This window comes from Triturus cristatus, chromosome 7 (genome assembly GCF_964204655.1).
Source record: "Triturus cristatus chromosome 7, aTriCri1.1, whole genome shotgun sequence".
NCBI lineage: Eukaryota > Metazoa > Chordata > Amphibia > Caudata > Salamandridae > Triturus > Triturus cristatus.
Window position 1 is genome coordinate 921,456,312 of NC_140590.1, and position 17,275 is coordinate 921,473,586.

Below are 17,275 nucleotides of genomic sequence, written 5' to 3' on the forward strand. Positions count from 1 at the left end.
TCGGCTACCTTGCTAATACCAGGGAGGAGTGAGATTGGCCGATAGTTGGCCATATCTGCTGGGTCTAGCTGGGGTTTTTTTAGGAGTGCCTTCACCACTGCGCTCTTCCAGCTAGCGGGAACCGAACCCCTGGCAAGTGAGCTATTGATAAGGTCTGTGATCGTGGGAATGATGGCGGGGGTAACAGTTTTAAGGAATCTCAAGGGTACAGGGTCCAATGGTGATCAGCTTTTCATTTTGGTCAAAGTTGCTTCTACCTCGTTACAGGTTGCTGGTCTAAATGTCGCCAGTTGAGGGCGTAAACTGCTTCCAGACTGGGTGGAGGGTGGACCAGTGTCCGTGTAGCTAGGGGGACATGAGGGAGGAAGGGATGCAAGGATACGGGCAATTTTGTCGTTAAAATAGGTGGCTAATTCGTCGCTTCGGTCCACAGGGGGGCTATTGGAGGGCGGAGTGGTTGGAACTTTCAGAAGCTCTTTTACAATTAGGAAAGCTTCCCTGGCTGAATTAGTGGAATCTTTTATCCGAGTTTCATAGTGGGAAGCTTTAGAGCGCCTAATAGCAGTTTTATATACTCTGACTGAATTTTGATAGGCTTCCTTGCTGGCATGCTGCCAGTCTTTCCTCCAAAGTCGTTCGGCTCTCTTACAGTTTTTGCGTAAAAGACGAAGTTCCGGTGTATACCACGGGGCGGAGCCAAGTTTCCCATTTTTGTCCTCCCGAGTCCTAAATGGGAGTACAAGATCAAGGGAGGTAGTAATCCATTCTCTATATTTACTGTCGGCGACATCCGGGTCTTCTGCGTAAGCAGGGGTGGTTGATTTTAGGGTCCTGGCCCAATCTTCGGTGGGGAGCCTGGACCAGGCCCTGTCCCTGGTATAAGTGGGTGGTTTATGAGGTTTCCTAAAAGTCCCCGGAAGTTGGAAGGAGACTAAAAAGTGGTCCGTCCAAGGGAGAGGAAGGGGCTCACTAGCTATCATAGTGAGGGAACTTGTGAACACAGGGTCCAGCAAGTGACCCTTGATGTGAGTAGCTCCAGAGTTTAGAAGGCGGATGTCAAGGGCCGCCAGATCAGTGATCAGGTCGATAGCCCCCGAGTCTGAGGGGTCGTCGAAATGAATATTCAGGTCTCCTATTATCATAAAATTAGTGATGGAGTGGGCTTGTGTAGTTACTGAATCCAGGAGAGAGCTAGCAAAAGGACCTGGATGACCAGGGGGGCGGTATACTAGGATCCCTGAGAGAGAGTTAGTCGGGTCTAACTTAATAATGAACTGCAGGCTTTCCGAATCAGGAATATGCGCGTCATTAGTATTGCAGAGGAAATGGTCCCGATGAATAATGGCGACACCACCACCCCTACCTAAGGGACGTGGTAGGGACTGGATGAGGAAGCCCGGTGGGGTTGCTAGCACCATATCTGAATCTGAGTGGGAAGAGAGCCACGTTTCCGTCAGGAAAAGGACGTCTATGTCATGGTCTTCTACGAGGTGGTTAATCAGCGTCGCATGTTTAGGGAGAGAGCGACAATTCAGCGAGGCGAGTTTGAGGGCTGAGAGCTTGGAGGCTCGAATAGGAAGCGTAAGTTGGACTGGGTGGCAGTGAGTACAGCTGATGAATGGTCCATTCAGGTCGTGAACATACTCACAGGAGGGGGAAGTGGGGGGTCTGAGACTTAGAAGGTCCCGACGAGAGTAGCTTACCTTCGGGGCAGCTTTATCCAGCAAGGGTTCTGGCCCTGGGCCCGACCGTGCGCGGCCAGAGACACCATCTCATGATAAAGGGGTGGTGGAGGGCGTGGCCGAGCGTCAGGGGGCGTGACCAGGCTCAAGGGCTTGTCGGGATGGCGGCAAACACCGAGGCAGCTCTTGGATCAGCTGTGCGGTGTGCGGGGATACCGGTGTGCGACCGGAGTGACGGTGAGTTTTAAAATAGATCGGAACAGGTTTAAAACAAATTACAAGACACAAGTAAAACTCCCGGCTTCCGCCTCAGGAGACAGCAACAGTACTAATGCGCGTGGGGGCAGAGTTGCGCTTTAAGTAGTGTGATGGTGGGCGTGGCCGAGCGTCAGGGGGCGTGGCCAGGCTCAAGGGCTTGTCGGGATGGCGGCAAACACCGAGGCAGCTCTTGGATCAGCTGTGCGGTGTGCGGGGATACCGGTGTGCGACCGGAGTGACGGTGAGTTTTAAAATAGATCGGAACAGGTTTAAAACAAATTACAAGACACAAGTAAAACTCCCGGCTTCCGCCTCAGGAGACAGCAACAATACTAATGCGCGTGGGGGCAGAGTTGCGCTTTAAGTAGTGTGATGGTGGGCGTGGCCGAGCGTCAGGGGGCGTGGCCAGGCTCAAGGGCTTGTCGGGATGGCGGCAAACACCGAGGCAGCTCTTGGATCAGCTGTGCGGTGTGCGGGGATACCGGTGTGCGACCGGAGTGACGGTGAGTTTTAAAATAGATCGGAACAGGTTTAAAACAAATTACAAGACACAAGTAAAACTCCCGGCTTCCGCCTCAGGAGACAGCAACAGTACTAATGCGCGTGGGGGCAGAGTTGCGCTTTAAGTAGTGTGATGGTGGGCGTGGCCGAGCGTCAGGGGGCGTGGCCAGGCTCAAGGGCTTGTCGGGATGGCGGCAAACACCGAGGCAGCTCTTGGATCAGCTGTGCGGTGTGCGGGGATACCGGTGTGCGACCGGAGTGACGGTGAGTTTTAAAATAGATCGGAACAGGTTTAAAACAAATTACAAGATACAAGTAAAACTCCCGGCTTCCGCCTCAGGAGACAGCAACAGTACTAATGCGCGTGGGGGCAGAGTTGCGCTTTAAGTAGTGTGATGGTGGGCGTGGCCGAGCGTCAGGGGGCGTGGCCAGGCTCAAGGGCTTGTCGGGATGGCGGCAAACACCGAGGCAGCTCTTGGATCAGCTGTGCGGTGTGCGGGGATACCGGTGTGCGACCGGAGTGACGGTGAGTTTTAAAATAGATCGGAACAGGTTTAAAACAAATTACAAGACACAAGTAAAACTCCCGGCTTCCGCCTCAGGAGACAGCAACAATACTAATGCGCGTGGGGGCAGAGTTGCGCTTTAAGTAGTGTGATGGTGGGCGTGGCCGAGCGTCAGGGGGCGTGGCCAGGCTCAAGGGCTTGTCGGGATGGCGGCAAACACCGAGGCAGCTCTTGGATCAGCTGTGCGGTGTGCGGGGATACCGGTGTGCGACCGGAGTGACGGTGAGTTTTAAAATAGATCGGAACAGGTTTAAAACAAATTACAAGACACAAGTAAAACTCCCGGCTTCCGCCTCAGGAGACAGCAACAGTACTAATGCGCGTGGGGGCAGAGTTGCGCTTTAAGTAGTGTGATGGTGGGCGTGGCCGAGCGTCAGGGGGCGTGGCCAGGCTCAAGGGCTTGTCGGGATGGCGGCAAACACCGAGGCAGCTCTTGGATCAGCTGTGCGGTGTGCGGGGATACCGGTGTGCGACCGGAGTGACGGTGAGTTTTAAAATAGATCGGAACAGGTTTAAAACAAATTACAAGACACAAGTAAAACTCCCGGCTTCCGCCTCAGGAGACAGCAACAATACTAATGCGCGTGGGGGCAGAGTTGCGCTTTAAGTAGTGTGATGGTGGGTGTGGCCGAGCGTCAGGGGGCGTGGCCAGGCTCAAGGGCTTGTCAGGATGGCGGCAAACACCGAGGCAGCTCTTAGATCAGCTGTGCGGTGTGCGGGGATACCGGTGTGCGACCGGAGTGACGGTGAGTTTTAAAATAGATCGGAACAGGTTTAAAACAAATTACAAGACACAAGTAAAACTCCCGGCTTCCGCCTCAGGAGACAGCAACAGTACTAATGCGCGTGGGGGCAGAGTTGCGCTTTAAGTAGTGTGATGGTGGGCGTGGCCGAGCGTCAGGGGGCGTGGCCAGGCTCAAGGGCTTGTCGGGATGGCGGCAAACACCGAGGCAGCTCTTGGATCAGCTGTGCGGTGTGCGGGGATACCGGTGTGCGACCGGAGTGACGGTGAGTTTTAAAATAGATCGGAACAGGTTTAAAACAAATTACAAGACACAAGTAAAACTCCCGGCTTCCGCCTCAGGAGACAGCAACAATACTAACTAGAGAAGGGCCTGGGTATAAAAAATAAAACAAATGATTTAGAATCATTAATGCATCTTCTTTTTCATTAATCCAAAGAATTATCTGATATACAATGCAGGACCCCACTGTTTGATGTGAAAATTCATAAGTTTAAATCATTATGCTGTCAGGGAGCTTTAAAGTGAAAAGAAATAGGAACTGTGTTTCTGTAAGGGAGACATTTATGCAGAAGAATAAATGAGAATAATACATGTGGCTAGCCTTGAAGATTTTCAAGAGTATTTTAATGGGTTCAGTTTGAAGAAGACAGAAGAGTAATCACAGCAACAGCACTATGTTTGCTTATTTGAGTTAATACCTGAAATTTAGCTTTTACAAGGTAATACTATGTTTGCTCATTTGAGTTAATAACTGAAATAAAACTTAAGTGAACTAAAAAATCTAAAACAGTATATTAAAGAAAACGTACATATTAATTGTCACCAGAGAAAGCATCTAGGCAATTGTTGCATGTATTTAAATAAATGCGTGTGTTTGAAATTATATTATCATCAAAGTTTCCTTCTATTATTATATTATTGTTCAATTATTTGATTAACTACAAGGAGTTAAATAACTTAGAACTGAGAAAAACGATCTAGTAGACATCAAAGAAGAGAACAGTAAAATAATGTATTTAAATAAGCTTGAACCGCTCTAAACCGAAGCTTAGGTTTTTTGGTCTTTATAATGCACCAGCTGCATTTCAAAGCAACTCTTTAGGAGTGTACACAGAACATGATCCAATTGATAAGAGAAAAAACTGTGCATAATAAATGGAGAAATTGTAATTTATCATCATGATGAGGAAATAGTGAGCTGTAGGATCTCTATGGATGATGAGGTCAATCTAAAGTAAAAGCAGTCTAACTGTCACAAAATAATTCCATAATCATTGTAGTGATGGCTAGACAGCCCACAGCTTATGGGGACAGTGGTTATGGTCATGTACAAATCTGTGACAAATGAGAACGCTGGATGTATTCACGGGTTACAGTCTGTGTAGGGTGAAGCATGAACATCGCTATCTATGAGAAGATGTGCAGACCATGTCATATAGCTTGGATGCATGGTTGACATGAAACTAGTTTGTAGATATGTAGTATTGGGCATCAGAGTGGTAATTGTGAGACACAGCTGAGTAATGGTGTAGGAGCCATGGTAGTGAACCTTTACATTTCCATGTATGATACCTTAAGAAACACTGATTTACTGAAGGCTAATGATTCCCTCTAGGAATGACCACTGAACGAGTGATTGCTAAAGGTGCTGAGCGAGTCAAGGAGAGAGGGCACAATGTACACGTGCACTTCAGAAATATTGATACACGTCCGGGCTGGGTTCTGTAAAAAGGAAAGGGTCCAAGAATAATCAGCCTTGTCAGAGGGCCAGGATATTGTGCTGAACTGATCCGGTAATTGGATTTCACTTAGAATTATTTTTTGTATGCTTATTGTTGCAATTGTGTTGAACAATTTAAACAAACCTCTGTTGATTGGGAGCAAGTTCGGGGCCGTTAATTGACCAGCATATTGCAGTAAATTGGATCATTCAGAGATGAGGTAAATAGTTTTTAGGTGAGTTCCTTAAATATTTAAGTTAATTTTCATTTTGGGTCAAAACACCTGATTTGTGCCATTTATGTGGTATTAATTTGTGGAGCAATGTAGTAACTGCATGGTTTCTGCTATTATAGTGGGAAACACTGACAGGTGGGGATCTGGAAACCACATTCAACAACCCTACACTGAGGTCCAGAGCCCCCGTCCCCCGTTTCTCATTCTGAAGAACAGGTGCCTACCACATGTAATCAACTACCAGATGTGTCTCTATTAGGGCATCCATTGTAGCTGCAGCTTCAGTGCTGCGAACAACTAGAGTTTTAGCGTAGGCGATGAGGTTATAGAGCCACTTAGTGAATATAGGCCTTAGCAGTGATTCAAGGATCAGATATTCCACCATTCCGGTAGCTATGTTTCTCTCATGGATAATAGTAGCTAAGTTTACTACTACCCTGTTGGCCCTGGCAACAATGCTTTATGTCTGTGCTTACACCAATGAGGATGAACCTCTTGAACATTCAGTGCTGCTCCTGAACCAAACACTCAGGTTGACTAGAATTCATAAGATGATAATACTTGTGCTTCTCACCACTATGTTAACCCAGTGTGTGCTAACTTCAAGTCTTCACCACTATGCTAGTATCAATTAGGATTAAGCTCTCGCAGGTAACCAGACCTGTTGTACCCTCTAACATGAGCATGTGTGGTTCCCTGTTGTCCTTTTCACTGTGAAAAGAACTGTACATATAAAATGTTCTGCAGTCGTGGCCGTTTTCTTGTGCATTTTTCCTAATCTTTGCTTTAAAAATGACTAGGTGGTAGTATTGGTGTGACTCAAATGTATTTGTTTTTCTCCACACCAAAGGCAAAACCAAATTCATTACTCTGGTCTTTGGGAGACACAAGTGAGCACTGTATAAAAGTACACATTTGACAAAATCTGAAAAATATTATGCATACTGTGAAATCTACAAAGCTCTTGTGGTAATGCCCTGATGTGCCATCAATTATTTATATTCTAGTTCTCTGTACTCTCCTCAAGTTCTCTTATCTCTTAATCCTGCTCCTGTTGGTCCCCTTGTCTGACTGATCCAGTTTCCCAATGCTTAGCATGAGGACTGCCATTTTTGCATCACTTTTCCCATGTTAAAAGTGACGCAAAACTGGTGCAAGGGGCTTGGAAATCTGCCCCATAGTATATAGTTACACTACTGCAATACCAGTCAGCTGTTCCAGCACTATTTTAACCCGGCATGTGAGCAATAGTTGAAGGTAACCATCTAGTATGCAGAGGGATCTGCTTGGTGCTGTTGGTTATTCCATTGTCATGTTTGTGCTTCTGGCATCTTACAAAGGTTTCACAATAACAAATAACAACTCCCTCTCAGACTTCGCACAGAATCATGAGAGTGATCGCCCTTCTCTATCCCTAGTGCTTACCTACCCCGTATAGTTCTGCCCCGATATCTCATGTCCCTTGTCTAGTGACACCTCTAATCAAACACTGCAATCATATTATCTTTAAGATAGTTACACAGAGCATTTATCGGAACATCCTCTCTCTTGATATAAAAGGCCTTGCAAGATACATGAAAATGCCTTCGTATGGAGATGCTAGGTATATTATAGCTGTAATCACTTCCTTTTTTGTGGGGTGACTTCTTGGGTTGAGAAACAAAAAGGGTCCTACCTCTTACAGTGGAATTACTCAGCTCTATTCTCAGAGTTTAAGATGGCTCGCCGAATCCCTTGGGTAGGCTACCCACCCAAAGCACTGGCAGGGGATTGTGTAGTGATCACTTTTAGATCTCCGGATTTGGTTAGAGGTATCGTGGAAGTGTCCAGGCGCCACATGGTCAGAAAAGGGGAATGGGCATGGTTCCCCTAGGTTTGTTCTACCAACCTTCTCTGCTGCCCAAGCAGGCCTCTGTATTTGATAACAATCGCGGTATTTCACAGTACAGATATAGCATTCCAGCATTCAACTCCTTTGACCCCTCCATAATCTGATGGGGTAGACTGACTGGCGCCACCTCCAGGTAACATCGAACGCAAGAGGGAGCAACAAGATTTTACCACCTCGGACACCATCCACTATACGGGTCCTTTATGGAACAAGGAATTAACTAGGGCCCCAATACTCAAGTACGTAGAGGGATGTACAAGTGGGAAGGGAATCACTGTGGGTTCAGGGTACCTCTTTGAGCAGTGTGTGGATATACTGGGGACATCAATAACACCTAATCTGGATCTCCCTAATGAACCGGGGCCGATTACTAATATATCATCGATAATATCAGATCTTACAACCCGTACCGTGGTGTCTTGGAACATTTCCGGGCTATCTTCAAAGGTTCAGAACTAAGGGTGGGCGTAGTTCGCGAAGTAGCACTTCGCGAAGCTACGCAAAGTGAAGTTCGCACTACGCGAGCTACGCGTAGCACTTCGCGAACTGCGAAGTAACATGTTCGCACTGTGCAAGATGTTGTTTTCAATGATTGCACAGTGCGGACAAGCAACCGGCACTGTGCAATCATTGAAAATCGCATCTTGCACAGTGCGAGCTGTAGTTTTCTGCTGCTCGAGTAGATTTTTCCTCGAGCTGCAGCTTTCTCAACGCGAACTGGTAGTTTCTCATCGCGAGCGGTCGCGAGCATACGCGACCCCTCGCAATGAGAAACCTGACCTTCTCGCGTTGTGAATCTCGCCGGGAGGTTTATTTTCCATGCTCGCGATCGCGAACAAGGAAAAAGTCTCGCCAGGATGTCATTTTGCTTGCTCGCGGTCGCCAACTTGACGTTGAGGACCGCGAGCAAGCAAAAAATGACCGCAGCACTACGCAACACTACGCTACGCGTGTTCGCACTGTGCTACGTGCAGTTCGCGTAGTGCGAAGTAGCGCGAACTTCGCAAACTACGCGAGCGTAGCGTAGTGCTTCGCCCAGGCCTATTCAGAACCCAGTTTGGGAAGCTTTTGTTGGGAACATAGATATTTTATGCCTACAGGAGACATGGGTAACTGAACCTTTACATATAAACAGTTATAAGACATTTAACACATCGGCAGTGAAAGCCCTGGGAGGGAGGCCAAAAGGCGGGATCTCCATATATATCTCAAATAAGTTGCCCTTAATTAAGATCATGTGTCATTCGGGGGGAACCTACTTTCACATGGTTGAGCTAGCTCCTACTGCAACTCGCCGCATACTCTTGATCAATTTGTAAAATAACACCACTCAAAATGACCTTGAATCAGTAGTAAAAGGTATTCTGGCTACAGTCACAAACATTTCCAATGGGAAAAGAAAAGACATTATGACTTTGCTGATGGGTGATTTCAATTGTGGTCTATGTAATCATTCTGATAACAGATTGTGTGGTATTCTTAATGATGCAGATAGTTGTACACACTTCAATCACTCTAAGACGGGGGATATATTCAATGACCTCATTTCTAAACTAGATCTTGAGTTTGCTAACAAGATCTCAACCACTCCAGCTGGTTTCCAGCCTACCTTTAATGGGAGAGGCTATGTTACCACCATTGATTTTATACTGATCTCACCAGCACATGAGCACTTAGTTCCTTCCTTTGAGGTTAGTGATATCGTCTTAAGAGACCATTTCCCCCTCCTCTTAAAACTTAAGACACATACATATTTCCGGAACAAGCCTGAATTACACACCCCTATGTTGGAAACTGTAGAACTGAACAAAGTAAATTGTTTCTCACTAAAGTGGTCTAAGGTTGATGCAGATCTGCTAATTAAAAATATTTTAGTGAAATGCAGGTCTGAGATGGAAACCTGTCTAAGTGGGGATGCTTTGGATGCAACGATAGTGAACTGCTCTGTAGATATCACCAGGGTGGCCAGAAACTTATTAACTGTACAATTTAGTAATAGACCAAAATATCATGGTTGGTTTAATACAAAATGCTCCAGGGCTTATTCCAATCTAAAAAAGGCACTGCATACAAAGCCAAGATCATTACCTAATATCTGTCAAGCTAGATTAAACTACAGAAGGGCATTCAAAGAAAGAAAACAAACCCTTCCTAACGATGCTTGGGACTCTTTACATAACGCCGTTGAGCAGAAAGATAGTACCGCTTTCTGGAAGGTCCTGAGAACCCCTTTTTAGTCTCAAGCAAAGGCCACTAAGTGGAGATAGCTATTACAGAAGAAGCATGGATTACCCACTTCTCCAAACTATATAATGAACGAGGGAATTCAGGGAGGCACCCGGAGGATGGTTACATAAATAATTGTGAATATATTGATTTAGAAATCACGCTGGAGGAGGTGACTAGGGCCCTGGCACAAAGTGCGGGCGGTAAAGCACCTGGGCCTGATGGGGCACCAGTTGACCTGTATAAACACAATGTCCCCTTGTGGGGGCCCATACTGACACAGATTTTTAATGCCAGCAATGCATAAGGTCTACCCTCCCACAGACATGGATACAATCAATAATAATAGCAATTTTTAAAAAGGGCAATCATGAAGATCCAGGATGCTACAGACCGATTTCTCTCCTAGATTCTATGGTCAAGGTGCTAGGGAGGGTCATACTGGAACGCTTAGCAGACTGGGCCGAGGAAAATCAGTTGTTATCCGACCTGCAGTATGGGTTCCGCGACGGCCTTGGTACTATTGAACAGTCCACAAGAGCGAAAAAAGGCAGCCTCTATTTGGGCTTTGTTGACCTCACGCGCTCTTCGATTCAGTGAAGCACAATAGGCTGTGGAAGGTCCTTGAAGGGGTGGAGGTTGACTTACAAATTATTACGTTCCTACGCCGACTGTATAGTGACACATCAGCAAGCGTCCGTTTTGGCCAGAAGGGAGAATGCACTGAAGCCTTCCCAATCAGGAGAGGGGTCAGACAAAGCTGTGTGCTGGCCCCCGTTCTTTTTAACCTTTATATAAATTGACTTGAAGATGCACTGCTTCTCCAGGGCAAAGACTTTCCCCAAGCTGGTAGTCGATCCATTCCTGCACTTCTCTATGCGGATGATGCCGTATTGATGGCCCGTACTCAAAACAGCCTTCAGAGAGCCCTAGACTTTTTTAGCACATTCATGAGCGATCTTGGTCTCGAAACCAATATACCAAAGACGTATGTTATGAGGTGTAAGCAAGGGACGCAGAAGACCCGCGAAATGTTCATAGACAGGAGAAAGTTAGCGTCCACAAAAAAAAATTCCTACCTCGGTGTACTTTTTAATTGTCATGATTCCTGGCCCCCCGCCATATCTGCCAAAAAAATAGCTTTAGCTAGATCTACTGCTGCACTGTCAAATTTTGCTAACAAGTTAGGTAGGAAACCGCCCACCGAATTGCTGCATATATATAAAGCAAAGTGCGTCACTATGGCACCCAATGGGGTGTGGGGCTTTGTGGACATTAATCCCCTACAAATAACTGAAAATGCGTTCACAAGGTACATCCTCTCTGCTCCTCCTAGTACATCCACCTTTATTTGCCACGAGGATTTAGCTCTCCACCATATAGCAGACCTGGTCAAATTAGAGCCTATTCTCCTGTGGCATAGAGTCTGGTGTAAGGACCAGACTGAGCTGAACAGAGAGATTTTAAAAGATACCTTAAGACTAGAAGGGGCAATCCCTTGGAATAAATTTGTACGTGACTTCATGAATGAATTGGGCCACCCTGAATATTTTTTAACCCCATCTTCAATGATGGAGATCCCAAGAAAGGTCTTAAAGAATGAGGGTATCCAGTTCCTAGAAGCTAAAAGATTGCACCGAGAATCTGTAGCAAAAGTAACTGTGAGACACCATCAAATGCTACGTACTACCGTAGGGATGGAGCCCTACTTATCTTTTGTACCAGGAACTTTAGATTGATTTCTTCTTACTAGGTTAAGACTGGGTATCATTCACAGATTGATGACATTCCCGAAAATGAATGATTGGTCTCGTACTCTAATACTGTGCCCTTGCGATAACATCTCTGCTCTATCCACCATGCATCTAGTCCTATTTTGTAAATGTTATCAAGAGCAAAGAAAAGCTTGGATTATTCCTTTTCTAAGAAAACTTGGGCTCAGGCAGTGCCGACAAGCCATGCTTTTACTCCAACTATTAGAGAATGAGCATATAGCATGGAGGGTAGCTCAGTTTTTAAAAGCTGCATTTTACATGAGGAAAAGCATCTTATTGGAATAGTAATGAATGCATCATGTTTCCCCTCTTTTTAATTGTAAAATTACTTGTACTATTTATTATATGTAAATAATAATGCTGTGTTTTTAATTTCTGTGCTTTTATGACTGTTTTATATAGCAGCCGAATAAAGCTTTCCTTGAACCTTGACATTTGAAGTAGATTTTAGAAAAATCAATTTTGCAATCCTATGTTTTATAACAAGTTGTCATTGTGCCTAAATGTTAATAGACGTGAACATATACTCCACAGAATTTCGTATAGTCAAGTACACATGAATTTAAATGTAAATGTAAAAGTATTTGTACTTATATAGCGCACTTCTACCCAGGGGTCTTGTAGCGCTGTATTCATACCGATGGGAAACTCTTCCTGGTTTTCCTGTGAGATGTCCACTCCTGGGCACCCCCAAAGGTGAAGCCAGGCATCCTAGCGCTGTGGGGGCCGTTGTGGAGATAAAGCAAGCTATTGCCCAGAGTTGCACAGTTGGACCCATGATTAGTATAGGCACCGAGGAGAGAATTATCAGGTCCGGGGAAATTGAATCCAAATGCCGCCGAGGCGGGAATTGAACCCTGGTCCCGGGCCAGACCTCTGTATCAGTGTCTGCTGCTCTAACCATTGAGCCACTCTTCTCCACATTTAATCATCAGCTACTGGGCTTGGTCATAGCATTTTAATATTATCTATATAGTTTTAACTATGATAACAGGGAAGATCACCCTTACTGTTACAAACCTGTAATACATTAATATACGAATTTCAAAATTACAGTTTTGCAGATTTGTGAAAGGGCTTACAATATTAGTCTACAAAATTCTTATCTACAAAATTATTCCCAAAACTTTCCCAGTTTTGAAGCATCTATCCACCAGTTCTTACAATCTTCTTACATGCACTTGCAGAAAAATTGTATGAATTGTTTCCAACGTAGATAAGGTCAAGTACATGGCTGGATTTTTCATAACAGCATGATGGTCTAATTCTATAGCACCTACCTCCGGGCATTATACATTATTAATATGCGTTCACAGCATTGCTCGGACAACAACAGAAACTAATCACATGTGCCTGAAATTGATGGATACGTTTCTGACCTTGCACTGAGGAGTTGCTGCCACTCATTGATTGTAGGAGAGGTAAACTTGGTTTTGTCCTTCTGTCTACAGATGGAGCTGCTGAAAACAAATGTAAAGGAGGAAGGCCACCGTTAGAACACTGTAGCATGGCATTTCAAGCTGAGAGTAGAACAATTTGCTATATTATTTTCACATACGTTTTGGTGGTTTGACGGTTCTTTTATCATCAATGGTAGGTACCACATGGGGATTATTCTGCTACAAGAAAACAAAAGTAAATTGTTTAGTGTGTATATGTGTGGACATAGTTAATTTTTGCATCTTTCTTCCTCCTCCCAAAACCTGTAAGCAAATAGCCACATGCAAGTGTTAAACAAAGGCATTTGCTTTGCATAAAGTGCAGTTTGCATTTCAGGGTACCTCCCCTCTTTGGATTCACAGAAATTATCACAAGTACCCTTTTGGTAAACACCTAGGCGCTTTACAACCTTGCACCCTGAAGATGTGCCACTAATAGTCTGCATATCATGTTGCGAGCTTATTGTCTTTGATATTGTTCCCACTGGCCTGGTTATCCTTCACAGGAATACTGAATGCAATGTGGACTTCATGTTGTTCCACGTTGGGAAAAACTAATAAAAATAAAATAAATAATAGTCTGCATATCAATTGGTGGCATCCAAACCACTGAATCAATCCTGGATGGCATGGAGCACATTTAGCCTTTGTGGATGAAATAGTAGCTAAAGTTACTACTCTGGTAATGCTATGACTTTGACTGTTTTACCTCCTATCTGTTTTTAGGATGATATTTCTGAACTAGCATTCACATTGACAGCATATAATATGCCGGTTGATTTTAGACAAACATCATGCTTGAAAAGTCGGACATTACAATCCTGATTAACTGTTCAATAGGCTGTACCTTGCACCAAATTCAACAGGCAGTAGTTCCTCCACTTAGATATAATATGCAAACAAACACCACAAACTATTAAAAGTTGCCCATTTGTAGCCTATTCTCGAACTTACTGTACACCAACAAAATGATGGAAAGAGTGATTCCCTATTAATTGCACGATTCCAGTGAACAAGAACAACTTCTTCAGGAGCTCCAGTCAATTTTTCTATCTGCTAGAGAGAAGGAATTCACTCTGGCCAATATAAGGGAAGAAATCCTCTCTACCCTCAATGATCTTTTTGCAGCCTAGGATACTGCTGATCGTGATACGCTTCGATCTAGAGCGAGTGGGTAGTTTGGGATATTAGGCACTGGAAACAGCGCATACACTAATCACAATGCTACATACGCCTGGATAACAACTCTGGAGGGCACAACACCATTACCAAGAGGACACTCCACATCCAACACTGGATATGAGAAAGCATTGTATGATGAAATAGGAATCAAACCCACACTACCTCATTACCATTTGGTAAGCCATCCAGCAACTAAGACAAAGCAAACTGTCTAGACTCAAACCTCTCGTTCAGCCCCCAAACCAATGCTGTGATCATGAAGGTCAATGTGCAACTCTCGGTGCTCTGCAAAATCCTCCTTCTCCTGCAAACCTCTCACAGCTCGAAGTGACAAGATGCATTGTTTTGACCATACTGACTACTGCAACATAATCTGCACTGACATGCACAGAATTTGCTGGGCAGACTTTAGAGCTTCAGAGACTACAAAAACAAACCTGCAAACTGTTCCTAATCCTAGTATATGTGACTATGGCTGACTTGCTTTCAAGCTCTCCCATCAGCTAGCAGCTGAGGCAGGGTTTACATTTAAAACACCTAGCATCACCCAGATAGCCTACTGGAACAAAGGCCTGGCATACTTACAGAAGTCGGCCTTTTCTGTGTTTGCAGAAGGAACTTTTGGTCATCAACATTCAACACTAGCTCCTGCCTCCTTCAGCATTTCGTATAGCTCTATCTCTAATAATATGAATGTGAAACGGAGCAGTGTTGGCCTATAGATGTGGCTTTCTTTTGGGAGACGTTGATCGCTCTCTGCATTGAATCCACTTCTTCTTTGCAATGACATGGATCACAATGGCCTCACAAAGAGAAGGTGAAATTAGACCCATGTTTTCATGATAAAGGTAAAAGGTGGCCTCTGAAGAGGAAGTCATTATCCACTATTACTGAATCATGTTAGTGTAAGAACCCTTTGCAAGCACATTTTTCACTGGTGAAGACTTTTCAAATTAATGGAATCATGCAGCTCAGGAGACAGAAACAGAAGACCTAACAGGCAAGCAGTTTCTATTTCTTCTCCTCGACTTTAAAAAACAATTGCATTGGTATATCCTGAACTATAATACACCTACAAGAGAAGTTAGTACTAAAATGAATTAAAATGAACCATCAAACCCAAATGTTTTTGCTGCTAGAACAGCTCTTGTAAAGACATGTGAAGTAGGCATTGCTGGTAACACTGCACATGTGAGCTCGCATACTCCTTCAATCAATATCCAGAAGGACGTTTTGTTTCAGGAAGGGAGATATGAATAGTGTGCCTGTTGTGCTGCTCCTAAGAGAGAGCTGTAATGATATTAGATGGCAGAAAATAAAGAAAGCTGATGTTAGATTTTTTGAAGCGTTGTGTTGATTTCTCTGTTAAAATGGGTTCTTTTGATAATGGCAAATCTTTCAGCTATGTTGTATCACTTGATGCCCAATCCATCTAACACCAAGTTTCCATGTTTTGTCATTAAATAAGCTGATGGCTCGTTTCCTGGGGCCAGATGTATGACCCGTTTTTGCATGCACAAACAGGTTTGCGAACCCGCTTGCGCATACAAAAACATCATGGGCCATGTACAGAGCCTATAATTTATTTGCGACTCGCTAAATAGGTTTTGCGACTCGCTCTTTGGAAGGGGCATTCCCTTCCAAATAGCGAGTCTCAAAACCATGTACTAATGTTTTGCAACCGCAATTGCATCTAACTAGTTACAGATCAATAAAAAATGATAATATTTGGATCCAGTGAAAATCATAAATGTTTGTGCATCAATGGGCCTCCCCTGTCACTTTTCATATCACCTCCATTAGCCTATTCATATCCGTTACGTATCATGGATCCCTTTTATCGAGGCAAAGTAGAAGCTTTTGTCTACTTCAATGTATGGGCTCAACTGATTTATTAAAAAATGGTGGGTTATCTTTAGTGCCACTAATGTTGCCTATCAGATAAAGTATGCTACACCGTTTAGTTTTTTTATAGGTAAAATATATTTGGAGCACAACCATGTCAGATAATACTGCACCTGGCAAATACTGATACCACTGGGTGTGGTATTTATTTACCAGATCTAGCATTGCCTGCTCATCCGGTGTTCTCCACCTCAGAGTACTGGTGAACATGCTAATAAAGTTCTCTCCTGTTTGCATTGAACAACCGAAAATGTCTTTTTTTTCCCTGAACACATTTCTCTGGGTTCTAACAGCAAAACCTATGCAGTGTCACTGCAAGGGTAGAAGCTCAATTGGGGTGCAAACTCTATACCAATCCGCCTGGAAAGATGGCTTATGTTGGAAATGGATGAAATTGAGAGTGTATGTGACAGGTGCTACTTGGATTGTTCTACTCTTCACCTGTATCATTGGTATATATTGAATTGTTACTGGATGCTGCAGAATCACTAGCTAGTATATATTCCCCTTCAATTATTTCACATATTGATCCTGGCAGATTTTCTAGGGAAATGACTGGATCTCTGCAGCACACTTTCAGGCCTCTCTTTATAGAAGGATTTACATTGGGTGGTTCAATTCATTCGACCTCAGGAGACATTCTTCAGTGATTCAATAATAGTTCAAATCACAAATGGCAGAGGCATGACTGTGGTTGACATACACAGTTTACTCAGAGCTAAATCCAAGCCTTCTTTCATTCAGTATCTAAGGTCTTTGAAGGTGAGGAAGGGCAACATTATCTGATGTGTTGCCCAAATGCAGAATTTCAGATTAAACATATACTTTCGCGCTTTACCAACTCCCTGTGACGGTTTTAAGTGTGTTGAGTTGTTTCGTTAGAAGAAAAAAAAGAAAAAGCTTTGTAGAGTATGTAGTTAACACTTATAAGTATCTTTCCATGTACCATTTCACTGCATAACGTTGCACCATCTAAGTCATTCGTTGATCCGGTGTTTCTGAGGGGCAATGTAATTTGTGTGAAATTTGCGCTGTCAATTAATCTAATTCAGAATGAAATCTTCGAATTTAATTTTCACTGGTGTCTTTGAGATGATCGCACAATTGTGGTGTTTATTGCTTAACATGTTGACTATGAATATTTTTTT

At 44.0% G+C, this 17,275-nt stretch overlaps 1 protein-coding gene across 7 annotated transcripts in view; it reads right to left on the reverse strand.

Annotated features, from left to right (window-relative positions):
• LCP2 (lymphocyte cytosolic protein 2) overlaps window positions 1–17,275 on the reverse strand; it is a 581,277-nt gene that overhangs the window by 175,761 nt on the left and 388,241 nt on the right. For 3 of the 7 annotated variants that reach the window (XM_085617865.1, XM_085617864.1, XM_085617867.1), the window contains exons 9-10: window positions 13,160–13,220; window positions 12,981–13,061 (exon numbers count right to left, since the gene is read on the reverse strand). In XM_085617865.1, coding sequence (XP_085473991.1) covers window positions 12,981–13,061; window positions 13,160–13,220 — 142 coding nt within the window. The remainder of the gene's footprint in view (window positions 1–12,980; window positions 13,062–13,159; window positions 13,221–17,275) is intronic. The other 4 variants (XM_085617869.1, XM_085617866.1, XM_085617870.1 and 1 more) reach the window with 3 other exon arrangements.